This window comes from Osmerus mordax, chromosome 1 (genome assembly GCF_038355195.1).
Source record: "Osmerus mordax isolate fOsmMor3 chromosome 1, fOsmMor3.pri, whole genome shotgun sequence".
NCBI classification, from domain to species: Eukaryota; Metazoa; Chordata; class Actinopteri; order Osmeriformes; family Osmeridae; genus Osmerus; species Osmerus mordax.
Genome location: NC_090050.1, coordinates 13,993,368 through 14,009,467, shown reverse-complemented (window position 1 = coordinate 14,009,467; position 16,100 = coordinate 13,993,368). Strand labels below are relative to the sequence as shown.

At 42.5% G+C, this 16,100-nt stretch overlaps 1 protein-coding gene across 5 annotated transcripts; it reads left to right on the top strand.

Annotated features, from left to right (window-relative positions):
• The first annotated feature begins 2,763 nt into the window (after positions 1-2,763).
• On the top strand, positions 2,764-16,070 carry zmynd8 (zinc finger, MYND-type containing 8). Of its 5 annotated transcripts, none has more exons than XM_067237081.1 (21): positions 2,764-2,840; positions 7,123-7,193; positions 7,526-7,680; positions 8,229-8,450; positions 8,629-8,742; positions 9,184-9,249; positions 9,492-9,584; positions 9,675-9,762; positions 9,853-9,908; positions 9,990-10,067; positions 10,171-10,286; positions 10,404-10,900; positions 11,667-11,810; positions 11,977-12,138; positions 12,328-12,858; positions 13,167-13,646; positions 13,760-13,962; positions 14,056-14,136; positions 14,227-14,305; positions 14,388-14,627; positions 14,761-16,070. In XM_067237081.1, the coding sequence occupies exons 1-21, from the start codon at positions 2,827-2,829 to the stop codon at positions 14,931-14,933; spliced, it is 3,663 nt and encodes a 1,220-aa protein (XP_067093182.1). In that variant the 5' UTR covers positions 2,764-2,826; the 3' UTR covers positions 14,934-16,070. The 5 variants fall into 5 exon arrangements, with proteins under 5 accessions (XP_067093182.1, XP_067093174.1, XP_067093200.1 ...); XM_067237073.1 differs by having other exon boundaries at positions 13,116-13,646; XM_067237091.1 differs by lacking the exon at positions 2,764-2,840 and adding an exon at positions 5,016-5,070 and having other exon boundaries at positions 13,116-13,646.
• Positions 16,071-16,100: the final 30 nt, after the last annotated feature.

Below are 16,100 nucleotides of genomic sequence, written 5' to 3'. Positions count from 1 at the left end.
ACAAGTTGCTGTGTACTTGGTCAATAGCTGCTTGCTTTTCCCCTCCAAAACAACAAATATTTAGGTAAAACCCAGACAAATGGGGTGTAATGGTACCTCAAAAAGTTTACAAGGACAGCTTATTTGAAGAATAGAGAGTTGTTGTTGAGTAAACTCTGAAGTTCATTGCCTCTGCCTCTTTGGCTACATCATCTGAAAATGTACAGCCTCCTTATTAGCAAATCATCTGTAAATATGTGTTTTCTTATAGCAATGATCTACAGCTACATTACTTACAATTAAAAGTAAGTGACTTAAGACACAACATGTCTTAACTATTAAATGTAGATCATTAAAATTTTATTTTGTTCTGTAGCTTGCACAAACTATTTCGAAGCAGGAGGCAAGCAAATATGACTGTGTTCCGCAGAGGTCACAACAGCCAACACCAGTGTTCTTATGCATTCACATGATTTGCTATGTTGTGTTCTTGAGTGTGTGAGGACGAGCCTCAGTTACATTCCATAGAGACCTAAGGGGGCCCATGGCCCTCTGTTTGCTCTCCATCCCCCACCACAGACCGCAAACTGACCTCCCCCTATGTCAGTGTGAGTGTGAGATGCTTCCCACTATCCCAACCCCCTTCCCACTTTGCCTCTTCAGTTTGAAAGAACAGGAGATAACAGTTTGAAAGGACAGGAGATAGCCCCATAATCATTAAAGTATTCAGATTGATTTACCTGAAAACAACCATTCCCCTGCCTCTTTACTCATTTACTTGTGACCCATCCCCCACTTAATTGCTTTTAGATTCAATTTTCAATAAATACTGACAAGGAGAGAAAAACGACTTAGTTACAATTTCAGTTTAAAAGAGACAGTGAGACCCTTAGGTTTTCATTCAGTTCCACCCGGTCCTGCCAACACTGATTGAGAAGGGTGCTTAGACAACGACTAGGATTATGCATTGTTTAATCTTTTATATGGAGCAAAGGTATTGGCAATAACCCTCAACAGTTGGTGCAAAACTACAGACCTAGTCTAATACGAATACAAATGCAGTCCAGTCCAGTCAGTTCACTAATACAATTCTACTTCTTATATAGTAAAGATACAAGGGACAGCACACATAGCCTACATAGGCTACACATACAAGCAATATCCTGACGTGGCTTGGATGAGGCTTTATGGTGGCAAGTCAAAAGCCATATTAATTTGCTTTTTTATTAGGCACTGATATAAAAAATTACTAAATGTGAATTATATTTTCTTGATTTTTTTAACACAATTAAAAAGAAGATCAGGTTACACATGTTGTAACTTGTATTCACAAGGTGGTGGATTATGTATGAGCAGGTTTACACAATGATATTTTATCTTTCAATAGCAACCACATTTAGGTTTCGGTAATGAAATATGGCTGACGCTCAATACATTTCCACTGCTCATCCTTTCATTTTAATACCATTTATCCATGTAGTAGCCTCTGGCAGCAGGATTTGGCAAACGCGGAATCTCTAGATGCCATCTAGTGGAATAATGACGGCGGCCACACACACAAGGCATCTCTCTGTTTTTAGCTCTGTCGGTTGGCCAGTTAATACATACAATTGTACATGGTCAATGGTCGCAAATTGCACAATTGCGCTTGTTTTTACGATAACCTGGTAGTGGCCTCAAAGTTAATTTCGTTCTCGTTATTACTTGGCTAAATGTTTTGGTCCAAAAACTAAGCTGAACCCTACGACCCCTGCTAGCCGACTTACAGTAAGCTATAGTTTATAGGTTTAAAAAATCAGAATACGCAGAACGCCTTGCATTGTTCCTTTATTATTTGCGCTGCACAGGTTAAATATTATATTTTTGATAACGAGCCTCATTATCACACGAGGTCGCTGTTGTATTGTACTATAAAACCAGTCGTGTCAACAAAGCTTATTTTCCATTGACACTAGCCTATAGCTTGTTTTAAATTTACCAGTGGGAGGCAGCAACGCGTTCATGACATCGGGCCTGCCAGAATAACTGTGAGTGAAGTAGCCTAAACAGAAAAAGCATTCCATATCTCGGGGTAGGGGGGTTCATGGCCTCTGTTGAATCAAATGGTTTTACTACCCATTAAACTTATTTTCATCTCACATGAAAACATTTCAAATGATGTTCCCTGTTTAGCCTCGTATGTGTCATATTTATTCCAGAGTGAGTTTATTTCATAGGCTAGTCTCAGCTGAGATCATGATCTTTGTTAACAAAAAAGACAATTGCTGTCTCGACAAACATCAAGCAGTCAGCTCAATTTTTGTGGGGTCGTAGAATACTTGCCATTATATGTTCCTTAACAAGTCTCGTTTCTAACAAACCTCAGTCTTCTGCAAAGTCTTTCTACTTGTATTTTGTGTCCCCGTTTTTTAAAAACACTTCGGCTGAGACCTCAGGCTGGGATTTGTAAAAGAAAGGCCTTCTCTCATATAATAGACCGGTCAAAAGACATTCAGTTATTAACATATTTGTGTCAGATAAAACTGAATCACATATACCTGTAGAGCAATGTGTTTTTGCCTTTGCAGATCAGTTTGAGGAATAGTTTGGGCCTAGCTTCTCTCCCTCTATGTCCACAGCACTTCTGCCTGCTTGTGCGGAACAAAAGATTAGTAGCCAGGAAATGTCCCAGCCAATCAAATGCAGCCTTACATCCCTCCACCGAGAGCAGGCCACTCACTGCGTGGCTTCTATCAGGGCAGCCGATCTTCCAGCCTGGAGAGCCGTGGCTGTGCTCTGAGCAGGGTGAGGGCTGACTGTCCTCCATGTTTTAACAAGCATTGACATAACACACTGAGTTTGTTAGCCATGCATCCACAGAGGTAAGCCTGATTTTCATTATTTCACTTCCTCTTTGATACCGGCTACTGTGTGTGATCTTTGCCTCAATAATACAGGTTTGTCTAGCAGACAGAGGGGGTAGAGAGAGCCTCCTTGTCCCTTCAGCTGAACAGTGAAGCCTGGCAGGAAAGCAGTATACAGCACAGCCCAGTCCAGCTGCTGCCTCTGCACTGACTTGAGGGCTCTGGTCACATATTGGTGGTTCAGACAAGCTACAGTAACTGCCAGATGACATCACTGCTAAATGGCAGCTTAATATATAGGTTATACTTGTATTGCACAGCTATATTTGGAAGTGTGGGGAAGACTGTATGTGACTGTCACAGGCCTGTGTTTTGGCTGGCAAGGAAGGGAGAAGCCTGAAACTGCTGGACAGAAAATGTGAAAGGGGATTTCCAAGTCAAATGAACATATGTTAAAATGACAGCAATATATAATTTAGGCCTGAGAATAGCATTACAGCAGGACTCTCATGGCAGTGCTGTAAAGTAGTACATTTGCCTGACATAGAAATCTGCTGATGGCTTACTGGACTATAAAGTGTATATACTATAGTTCTTCAGCATGAAGGTTTTTAGAGTTTGCATCCCTGTTTATTAAGCAGGTTTTTTTCTGGGCTTAAACAACCATTTTTATGAACATTTTGAACTGCTCTTGATTTGGGACCAGTCCCTGGTAGGAAAACATGTCTTATGGTGTTCTCTGCTGTGGATGGCAGCCATTTCAGGGAGCTTCCCCATTCTGCATATCAACTCCAGACACTGGGTGTTTGTGAGGCCGGACAGGGAGAGCAAGGACTACTGCTCAGAGACCACTAGACAGACCAAAATCATCTGCACAGAAATATCCAGGTTTTCCATCTTAACACTTGGTAAAGTTAGAGCAGAACATGCTACTTGTAATATTCATGTAGGCCTAGTAGACTACAACAAGGCTATTTCCCTACTGGCCTTTGTGACGTCTGTCTGTGAGAAATCACCTAATGCACCCAATACAGATTTGTAATTGTTGCAATAATCAGTGCATGGCTTCATTTGTATGCCTCATGTTAGTTTAGAATTAGTTACATTAACATATTTATATTGTTTGGAGTAGACAAAAGTTTTAACATCGATTCTGGCCCAGAGCTTTGTATCCACTGCTGTTTTAGTGAATGACGTTTAGTAATGCCCATAATCCTTTCATTCCACTCTGGTGTTAGGACTGTTGATGGTGCAGCTCAATCTGCTCTGCTATGCTAAGACATCCAGGATGTACACAGAGAAGCAACACTGTATCAAATCCATTTTAGCTGGGCTGTGTATTGAAATAATTCACCATACTGTACTGTTTGGCTTAAACAAATAATTACCTTTTAGATAATCACATTTGTTTTCCTTTTGGTTACAAAATATTTATTTTCATGGCAATAATAGTTGTAGGATTAATCATAGTATCTCACTGAAATGAGAATATTCTAAGTAGCCGAAGATAGATTTACGTGACAATATGTAATCACACCAGCAGAAACAGCTTTAGTGAGGGAAACCTATCTGCTGCGTGGTCTGGAAACCACGTCCATTTTGATTGGGAGGCCTGTGACATTTTCAGCCCTGCCTTTGTGCTCTGTGTTAAGGCCTCGACTTCCTGCATTCCTGTGAGCGGTTCTACTGGTAAGCTGTGTGCTCTCCAGAGCAGTGCGACTGGAGCCGTGTGCTCTGTGTTTTGTGTGAGCAGCAGGCAGGGAGAGAACGTCTTCAAAATGGATGCTACACACTGCCTGAGAGCCGTGGAGAGAAGGGGAGGGAATCTAATCCACTCCCTCTCAGCCTGTGTAAATGCATCCTCCATGTTTGAGAAAAGGCACACAGTTAGTGTGGTCTATATGGGCACGGAGGGAGTCGGGGACTCTTTCCAGGGGTTTTAGTGATAGTGAGGTTAAATCCTCTCTGCATTGCAGCACTGTGTCTGAGGAGAGAGGGGAGAAGAGAGCCTGTGTGGCACACAAAGCCCAGCACCCAATCAGGCACCTCCGTTTGGTGCTCAAACCAATCGGCAGCACACAGCTGAGGTTAAAGATTGACAATCGCAGAGCGAGCAGCAGGGAGAGCAGGCCCTTCTGGAAAATTCTGCACCCATCTTTGTCCTCATCCCCCACCGGCCTAATTTAAAAACAGAAAGAGAGAAATTAAAAAAGACTGAAGAATCTTACTGTCTGTGCATAAAGAAAAGGTATGCTGTCAATTTCCTACGTAAAGGCATGGTTGTTATGTCAAAGAGGTGTGGACTAGGACTATATCAATGTGTGCATGAAGTGAATGTATGTTTTCAGTCTGAAAAGGTCTTGATCTTGAAGGTCTTGAAGGCATTGGTTTTTGTGTGATTCTCTGGTCCTCTCTGTCTCTCCCTCTGTTCTGGCCTGGGGAGGGAAGGATCTTGGTGAGGAACACAATCTGTACTGGCTTGACGTGAGGTGGAGGCCAGTAAAGCCATTACCCTGTTCTCCAACCCTCCAAATGTTCTCTTCGTAAAGCTGTCATTTTCTACCTTTGTGATAGAGGGATAGATGGGTGTGTGTGTGTACGGGGGGGGGGGGGGGGGGGGGGTTGGACAGACACTAGCAAAAGGCTGAATATTATGTTTGTAAAGTGAGCTGCTATCTTTGCATAGTGGTCTTGCATTCTAATTTTCAGGAGCTAAAATAAAACGCTGCTGGAAAAGAAACCGTCTGCTGTGTGAGACTGTTGCATCTGCTGTGGCGTCAGAGAAAATGGCTTTCAGTATTGACATAAGACTGGCTGAAAATCAAGCCTTCTTGGTCCATCTAGGGCTGATATGGGGTAAACCTAGGCTTGGATGTCAACATAAAAAGAGCTTTTTGGTTGTCCACAAGATAGACACTGCTTATCTATGTGTCTGTTTTTTTTTTAAGGCTGAGTGAATGGAGGAAGTTACATATGTAGAAAATTATGACAAAATATTATATTACAGCCAATGGTTCTCTGTTGCCCCCTGGGTTCAACCTTAACTTGTCTTTAAAACCTCTCAGTAGGGCAGGATTCATGGTTGACCAGGAAGCAACATCAACCTCTGCTCGGCTATAGTGTCATTTTGCAAAGATTATATTATTGCAGGATTATAGTCCTTACAAAGTCTATGTTGTGGGTGTGGTTAGGCCTACAATACATACAGAACTTCGACAACCCTATATATTCAGGTTAGGCCTACATTATGTAACTACATAGCAATACCTATCGTAAAACATTGTAGGTACAGCAACCCCTATATATTTAAAAGTTAAAAGTGTTATCACAAAAGTGTTAGAGGGCGCAATATGGGGGAGGTGTAAGTGGACGTTGTAAAGGGGCAGTTGAAGGTTGTGGTACCAAAACAAGTGAATGTTTACAATGTTAACATCCACTTACCCTGGGAAGCCCAACCTTATCCATACCAAGTTTGAACTGTGTAATAACTTGTTCCTCAAAACCATAATAAAGTGTACCTACATAGTATTGTCTATGTAACTACAATGTTGTTACCATAGGTATAATTTTTGCTGGGCTAACATGTTAGGTAATGCTACCTAATTTAACTTATTTTAGCTAGGTGTCATGCTGTAGATTGGATCATTTATCCCAAGTAGAATTGCTTACCACATGATCTAAGGGATTTACAGGATGGTGTTTTGGAGACACAATTGCAAGAGTTTAGTGACCTTTGCCCCCATAATTCTTAATGCTCAGACACTTTGGAACTCTTTAACATTAGCACAAAGCTTTTCCAGACATTGCTAAAGAGGAACAATCCACACTCTTGCTACAATAAGAGAGGGGCTCTCTCGTCCTGTATCCTGTTGATTTATGATAAATCTGTCCACAATTCAACAGCGAGAGTTTGTGTCCTGTCAGTATTGGTTTAGACACTTTGCACCGTCACTAGAGAATAATCCTATTGTAGGAAGGCTGAAAGTCTGACAGTTGTCAGTCTTTACAGAGAGCCAGCATTGTCTCTCATCTGAAAATCAAACCAAAGAAGGTGCCGTACATTTGTCCAACACGTCTGACCTACATTCAATCTTTTAGTCTGAGTTTCATTTCATATATCTTCATATCAATAGTGGAGCTGGTGTCAGCTGTTTCTAAAGACAAAGTCAGGCTGACTGAACCCTAGAAATCCACAGTAGCCTTGTAGCTGATCAAAGAATGTTACATAAGGCATCCATAGCGGAGGTGCTGTCATGGTTGTTAGCAGCGCTTTGACAGTGCCTATTTTTCTCTGCGTCAGTGTGGCTGAGGAGGAGGTGAAGACTGAGTCGGATGCTGTAGAGGGGATGGAGATCTCAACAAGATCCAAAGGTGAGACACTGCTATGTTCTTGTTTTGTACAACAGTATACGATGTATGTAATAAACCCTATATGGTGACGGTGAAAGGGGTTCAGATGTGTTTCCTGTTGAGCATGGGTGTAGAGAACTGATGGAGCTGAGCAGCAGGACCCACAATGGAGGTTATTGTGCTTTGTCTGTTTCCAACGGCTTTCCCACTATGGTTCCACTCTCTTCTAACTCTTTCAAACGTATGAAAATCTGCTATTCTGTTCATCAGGATATACATATGATGTATTAAATAATACATCTACCACCCTGAGCATACCCTTGTGCAGTATGTGACCTTTGCCCTGGCTGCAGTTTCAGACCCTGGGTCAGCAGAGCGGCCAGCCCAGAAACGTAAAGTCTCCAACAGCCCCCCTCACTCATCCAACGGCCACTCCCCAGCTGAGACCTCTCCCAGCCCCGTGAAAAAGAAAAGAAAACCTGGAGCAGTCAGCAGCAGCAAAGACCAGGTGCAGCTCCCACCTTTTCCCCCAGCTCCCCTCCATACCTAGGCTGCTGGACAGCTAGAGGCTCTGTTATCATGGACTTTTGTATGGTGTAATATGACAGTCTAATTTGACCTTGTGGCTGTCAAGTGATAACATGAATGATGATACTAGTGAAGTGATTCCTTATAAGTGTATTGTTAGTCTATTTGAGTTCCAGTGTGAACTGAATGTTTGCACCCAGCAGTGAAAGCTTAAGCCCAGACTTAACCCACTGACCACACAAAATCATAGTGTGTGTACACAAAATGTCAGACTGCTGATATAATCACCAAGTGATCAAGAAGGCAATTTGAAAGATTATTTGGACCTGGTGATATCTGAAGTTATGATTTCCTTTCACTGCATAATGTATGCAGGACAATACCAACTAATGGTCCTCTTCACTTGCCAACATTTAGCACAGTATCTTTATTGCCTAATGTTGATTTGTATACATGCTGTGTTGCTCATGTAATTTCATGGCTGATTTTGACTCCCCTAATCTTGTGTTTCTTTTGCCTGCATTTCAGTCAGAGCTAAGACATGGCCCCTTTTACTATGTGAAGCAGCCAGCACTCACCACAGACCCTGTTGATGTTGTACCGCAGGACGGCAGGAATGATTTCTACTGCTGGCTGTGCCACCGCGAGGGCCAGGTGCTCTGCTGTGAGCTCTGCCCCAGGGTGTACCACGCCAAGTGCCTCAAATTGCCAGCTGAGCCAGAAGGCGACTGGTTCTGCCCAGAGTGTGAGGTACTCGTTTGTATGTATGTGCAGTGAACCGGAAACCACAAGAGCTAGCCTGTTTTCTCAAAGAGTTGGGAGTGTGGAGTAAATATCCTGAAAAAAAGAAATTCAAGAGGTTATGAGGAGCATTGTACGAATTGGACTGGACGGTTAAAGTTGACAGCCTGTTATTCTCCTCTTTCAGAAAATAACAGTTGCAGAGTGCATAGAGACTCAGAGTAAAGCCATGATGATGCTCACTATAGAACAACTGTCTTACCTGCTGAAGTTTGCCCTCCAGAAGATGAAACAGCCAGGTGTAAGTGCACTGATCCTTCCCCTATTGTCTGACTGATCAGTTCTGCCCTTTTGACTTCAATCTTCTGCAGGCCTTGATTGGTCATTTTCCCATCCAAGCTGTGTCCCACCCTTTTATCTTCTCAAATTATTTAATTGATTGGTTTAGAAATACACCAGCGCAAATGAATGGCCTTCATAGACATTATGTTCTCATGCTTTTGCCACTATACTACTCAAGTTCATAGCTGCACCCTACCAAAATAACAGCTTCACATCATTCAGACTGTGAAGTATATTTTGGTTTATGATGCAAGCTAAACATAGGAACTGGGAATTCTAAACCACCACAGGTATGTTTTTAAGGCTTTAAGTCTTCCAGCACAGAAAATGAGGACAGAAACCATTCTGAGGGTGCAGACTGTGGTGAGGATGCAGTTCCCCATCTTATACTCTTTTTCAGGACCAACCCCGTTCGTCATCTCACTCCCCCCATGCAGCCGCCACGCAGAGAAAGGCTTTTAATTGGGTAATCAATCCAACACACTAACAAAAAGAACCCACCATTTTTTACCCCCTTTGTTTTTTTTTTCCTCCTCTTGTATGGAGTGGGTCCTGCTTGACTGTTAGAGATTTTAGTTGGTGTTGTCTGTCCTGGGTTGCTAATATGTGTTGTGTGTTGTGGTGGTTGTGCAATGAGTTACAACGGTGTTGAGAATATGAAGGTTGATGTTTTGGGTGTGTATCTCTTTTGTCTACTCTTTTATCCAGACGGAGCCCTTTCAGAAACCTGTGTCTCTCGAACAACATCCAGACTATGCAGAGTACATATTCCACCCAATGGACCTGTGCACATTAGAGAGGGTAAAATTGTCTCTTGTGACAGTAAAGGTTTAAGATATTGTTACAAAACACAAATTGTTCTTCTCTAACTTCCTCTCTTGCTTGCTCCAGAACATAAAGAAGAAAATGTACGGTTGCACAGAGGCCTTTTTGGCAGATGTAAAATGGATTTTACATAACTGTATAATATATAATGGAGGTTAGTGTCCTTGTTTTAAAGATTTTTCTGTTGTTGCTATTGTTGATTGAAGATGTGTCCAAGTCACACATTTTCATGACCTTGTTTTAGGCAATCACAAGCTTACAGCCACGGCTAAAGTCATAGTGAAAATCTGCGAACATGAGGTAAGTGATTTTGTCTTTAAAGGAAGGTTCCTAAGACTGTATAAGAATTGACAGTCATGTCTTTTTCAACTTTTCTTCCAGATGAATGAAATCGAGGTGTGTCCTGAGTGCTATCTCTCAGCTTGTCAGAAGAGAGAAAACTGGTTCTGTGAGCCATGTGTAAGCTCAGTTACTTACATCTATAATACGTTCAAATGTTATGGTGACTTCTTTTCCTATGCATATATTGTCACAAATCAGTCTTTATGTTGTCTGTTTTTAGAGTAATCCACATCCACTGGTATGGGCCAAGCTGAAGGGATTTCCTTTCTGGCCAGCCAAAGCTCTGCGGGACAAAGATGGCCAAGTGGATGCTCGCTTCTTTGGGCAACATGACAGGCAAGACATTTTTGTACTCAAGTCACCTGTAAAAGACTGTATTTTATGCTGTAATTACTTTGCAGCATTGCCTCTGTTTTGTTTGTTAATATGATGGTCTTTATCATAACCCTGCAGGGCATGGGTCCCGTTAAACAACTGCTATCTCATGTCCAAAGAAATCCCCTTCTCTGTCAAGAAGACCAAGAGTATTTTCAACAGTGCGATGCAAGAGATGGAAGTCTACGTGGAGAACATGAGGAGGAAGTTTGGAGTCTTCAACTATGCCCTCTTCAGGACGCCTTATACCCCCGACAACCAGTACCAGATGCTCCTAGACACGGGCAACCCGTCATCTGGCTCCATCCGACCAGAGAAGCAGGAGAAGATTAAGTTCAGCTTTGACATGACCGCATCCCCCAAGATGCCCTTGGCCAGGAATATGATGTCAGTAGCGGGGATGGGAGGAAGTTCTGGGCGGAGGATATCTCTGACGGACATGCCCCGTTCCCCTATGAGCACCAACTCCTCTGCTCACACAGGCTCTGATGGGGAGCAGGAGACACCAGAGAAAGGTCAGGCTAAAGCAGCCAGCAGCCACTTCAGTGCGGGGGAGGAGTCCATGGACTGTACAGGTACACCAAACAGCAACCTAACAGACTGATCAACAACCCTCCTAGTAAACCTATGGTGCGTGTCCACTGGCACAAAGTGAATTGAGCGACGCTTTCCCAGTCATTTTCATTGGAGCGAACGGCTTGCGTGGTGCATTGTGGGATTGACGGGCAAACAAATCAAGCGAACTGGGCAGAATTTTGGGGGGGTCTTTATTCAAATGAGGATCGAATTCGCCGGCCAGCGGCCAATCTGAATGTTTTTATAAAGTACAGTAGCAACCTTTCGTCATGGTAAACCGTCTAGCTTCAGCACACACTTAGTCATAATAACCAGACGAGCCATGTAGAGAGATAACAAGCTCTGTAGTGGGTGGGTGGAGGGCTGCATGCAGTAACCTCCCTAAAATGAGATTTTGCAGGTTGGGATGTCTGGCACTAGCTCTACTAATATTACAATAAAGGACTAAATACATAAACCTAAACCTTGTCTGACAGAAGTCTGCACAACTGGCCATGACAACGGTATGAATTACAACTGTAACATCTGCGAGAACTATAACTATTCACAACACTTGTCAGTGATGGACAGCCAACTGCATTTGAACCTTAAGACACGTCAACCGATGATGGCTCTGCTGCACTAGCACTGATTCACTTTTAGTGGACATGCACCAGAGCTTACAGTAGTGTAAATTGAATACATGCAGTTTGACCTTCGACTACACATTCATAGATTGAATTATTAAACAAGAGCCTGGCTTAAAGAATGCAATTCTTCCTTCAGCATCCCCTGCTTCAACTCGGCATGCTGCCACAGGCAGTGCTATGGACAGCCCTAAATCCTTACATTCTCAGGGCCCTTCCCTGCCAATCACCCCAAAACAGGAAAAGACTGTTACCACAGGAAGTATACTCAACCTCAACCTTGGTGAGTGTCTCCAGTTTCTACACATGCCACCACAGCACAGTTCTCAACAACGCTCATGCACAAAGTTCATCTTGAAAATACATTTATATATGTAAATGAAAGTATATATAAATCAAGGATGACATGGCAGTTAGTTGTGGGATTGCTGTCTCTTGTGATGTGTCAGATCGTAGTAAAGCAGAGATGGACTTGAAGGAGCTTAGTGAGACTGTGCAGCAGCAGCAGCAACAGGGGGCGCCACCTATCCTCACCTCACCGAAGAGACAAATCAGAAGTCGGTTTCAGCTCAACTTGGACAAAACCATAGAAAGCTGCAAGGCCCAGTTAGGTGAGTCATAATGAGATATAGTCATACATTATGATACCGTTAAATCTTTTTTTCTTTTTTTATCAAGGATGGAGATTTATTTTTCAAGTGCACAATTTGTGACTTCATTTTACTACCGAATTGTACATTTCAGGTTTTGTTTGACTCATCCCATTCCTGACCTACTGCATCACCCCTTGCTGTTTACAGGTATAGATGAGATATCTGAAGATGTGTACAAGGGAGTTGAACACAGTGATTCCGAGGACTCTGACAAATCTGAGTTTAGCGACAGTGAGTATGCTAGTGATGAGGAGCAGAAGCTTAAAGAGAGCCAGGACCCCATGGTTGCTGAGAAGTGTGAAAAGAAGCGAGCACTCAAGGACCAACAATCTCCCAGCCAAGAAAAGGAGTGCAAGCCTGAAGGCCCAGCAGCAGTAACGTCCACCATGGGGGATACAGTAGCACCAGCTATTGTCACAGAACCCTCATCTAAAGAAAAACAGAGCATAGACTTAGATAAAGATCCAGTAGAGAAATCCAAAGCTGCTCCACCCATTCTTGTCCCCAGAGAAAAGCTCCAAGTGAAAGAAGAAGTCAGGCAGCCCACACCTGTGGAGGACTCAGACTCTGAGAGGGAGCTGGTGATCGATCTGGGGGAGGACCAGGGAGGCAAGGAGAGGAAGAGAAACAGGAAAGACACTACTGCTGCTAAAGACCCTCCAGCCATTAAAACCGAGGGTGAGTCTCTGCTGGACACTCTCTGCTGGACACAGTATTTTGGTTAAGTGGATGTTGCAAAGGGTCAGTAAAAGGTTGTGTTATACCAAAACTAGTATTGTACCTAACCGAAATGCTTAAATAAAATAAGGTGTAACTACATAGCAGTTTTTATGTAACTACAATGTTGATACTGTAAGTATTACTGTGTAGCTATATTGTAATTAATACACATGTACTGTATTGCCAGAGGTTAATCATTTGTATATTTTTTGTAGGTAAAATTGCCACCCCTTTAAGTGCCCTTACCTCGTCCCAAAACAATGCAGGCCCCTCTGCATCATCCAGTGTCAAAGAGTCTTCTCAGTCCTCTATGGCCATACCCCTCAACATGGTCTCCTTCACAACTACTGCTCCCACTACCATCAGCCCGGCCACCCTTCTCAACACAACCCTAACTACAACTCCAGCCCCCTCTAACTCCACCACCACAGCAGTGAAGAAACAGCGCCCCCTGCTGCCTAGGGAGACAGTCCCCGTGGTCCAAAGGGCTGTGGTATGGAGCCCAACCACCAAGTTCCAGACCTCCTCACAGAAATGGCACATGCAGAAAGTGCAGCGGCAGCAGCAGAACCAGACGCCAGCTACTACACCAGTGCAGACACCAGTGCTGGGGCAAGTGCCGGCAAGCCAACTGCAAGCACAAACCTTGCCCCCAACCCAAGCCTCTGGAACAACACCATCATTATCAGTGTCAGTCCAGCAGCCATCACAAAGCATGCGTTATCAGACCCGACAGGCTGTGAAAGGTACGGTAAACTTTGATTCAAACAATATTTTTCTACATGCATTTTCATGTTGGCAAGTATGAAATCAGCATTGCAAATGAATACATAAAACCATGTAATCAAAATGTGTGTAGCTGTCCAGCAGAAGGACAATCCACTCAGTACATCCACCTCGGCAGTTACCCTGGTTACAAGTAGCCCAGCCTCTGTGGCTATAATGGCAGTCCCAGGGTCAGGTACACCTGCCTCCTCTTCCTCTTCCCCTGTGACTGGAGACTTCCAGATCCCCACTACCTCTGCAGATGTAGCATCAGACATTGCCAAGTATACTAACAAAGTGAGTATAGTTTTTAGGGCCAGAAAGCAAACAGTGTCAATGTTTAGATATACAGGCTTCGGAACCTTCACTTAATTGCATAATGTTATCCAGATAATGGATGCAATTAAAGGGACAGTGACTGAGATCTACAATGACCTGTCCAAAAGCACTTCAGGGAACACAATAGCAGAGGTATGTATCTGACTGATAACCAACTGTAAATATCATCAACCTCATAGTGACTTCTGCCTTTGAACTGGTGTTCCTTTCTCTTTCTCACAGATTAGACGGCTGAGAATTGAAATTGAAAAACTACAGTGGTTACATCAGCAGGAATTGTCTGAAATGAAGCACAATTTAGGTAACAATATGTTTATGTACAGATGTTCTGCTCAAATCTATTCATTTAGTTGACAATGGGTTGTTACTGTATTTATGTGCAGAGTTGACAATGGCAGAAATGAGGCAGAGTCTTGAGCAGGAGGGGGAGCGTTTGGTGGCAGAGGTGAAAAAGCAGATGGAGGTAGAGAAACAGCAGGCTGTGGATGAGACCAAGAAGAAGCAGTGGTGTGCCAACTGCAGGAAAGAGGCCATCTTCTACTGCTGCTGGAACACCAGCTACTGTGACTATCCCTGTCAGCAAGCCCATTGGCCTGAACACATGAAGTCATGCACTCAGTCAGGTAACATTACACCACTGCTTGGCACAATGACCTGAGTCACCTCATGTCAACCTTGAAATATATTGACTAGGAATTCAACCTGGCCTAGTGTCAGCATTTTTATGAATGTCTTTGTCCTCTTCCAATTTCTCAGCAACAGCCCCGCAACAGGAGCCTGAGTCTGAGTCCACAGCCGACACTTCAAACAAAGGAGGACAGTCAAGCAGTGGGCAGACCTCTCCCAAAGAAAAGCAGGCAAGTGCACCTACAGATAGAGACTCTGACATGGAAAAGAGCAAGGACAATGTCACTGTTAGTCTTTCCTAACCCCCAATTCTCTACCCCAACACTGAGAAGCTGCACTTGAATTGTATTATAGAACTATCGACACCTTCTTCACTACATGGATCAGTTCCTGTAGCATTACTCCTAAACTGCTGCTCTGAAGGAATTCAAAATGTTTTTTTTATTCTTTGTTTTTCTTTAAGTTTCTCACAGATAAAGTGAACCTCTTCTCCTTTAATTACTGTCATTGTTTCCCCCATTACCTGTATGATCTGGCTCTCTAAGCAAACTACAGATAAAAAAACAAGATATGTATCTGTCTCATCTGGTAACATTTAAAAATAATTTAAGTTTGACAAAGTATATAGAGATGGCCTTACATGGCAAAAAATCAGGGGGGGGGGGCATCAATAGCTGATCTGTATATAAAAGTTTATCTTGTGCTGTTTGTCCTTTTATGATGAACACATAACTGTTTTTGGTACTATGTAACATAGTTACAGTTTGATATAAAGACTGATGAATAAGAAACCTAATTGTGATGGACCAGAGAAGATGGCTTCAGATGAATGTTGCCTCAAATGTCTGTGAAATGCCTTTATAATTTTGTAAGTTAATTTATTTATGATTCTACTGATGTGTTCAATTCTATTTAAGAATGTTGTCCTCAATCTCTCCCGAATCACAATTCAATAAGGTTTCCAGTGCCTGTATGACTGGGTATCAACCCTTGATGTCCTTACCATTCATTTTACATTAGTGGCATTGTAAAATGAATTTATAATTTAGCAACAGCAACAAAAAAGATAATATATATATATATATATAGCCTATATTTGTGTGTTCTGTATTTTTTATTTTGGATGGGCGGTAAATAAGGAATACAAAGCACAAAAATAGAATAATGGTGCTAAAAAAAATCAAAGTGGGTCTTTGTAGGCTTCCTTATTATGTTCCTGCCATATATAATTATTAGTCCGGACAGAACCAGTTAAAAACTACAAAACTCTATCCAAGTTAATAAATAATATACATACAAAAAAACATACTATTGTACACTGGAATGATTGCTTTTCCCTGTTCTGTATAGAAAGTTGAACGCATATTTCTTGTTGACCAGCATTTAAGTCTGTTTAGCCTATATTCTGAACAAAAATAAAACGTTTTGGTCTTGTAACCAACAAACCGTTTCTTCGTTACCCTGCCGAA

Bases quoted from the DNA above. Each gene is read 5' to 3' on its own strand.
- zmynd8 (XM_067237073.1), top strand. The intron at 10,901-11,666 runs GTACACCAAACA...TTCTTCCTTCAG, and splicing joins GGAGTCCATGGACTGTACAG to CATCCCCTGCTTCAACTCGG. The intron at 13,963-14,055 runs GTGAGTATAGTT...AATGTTATCCAG, and splicing joins TTGCCAAGTATACTAACAAA to ATAATGGATGCAATTAAAGG.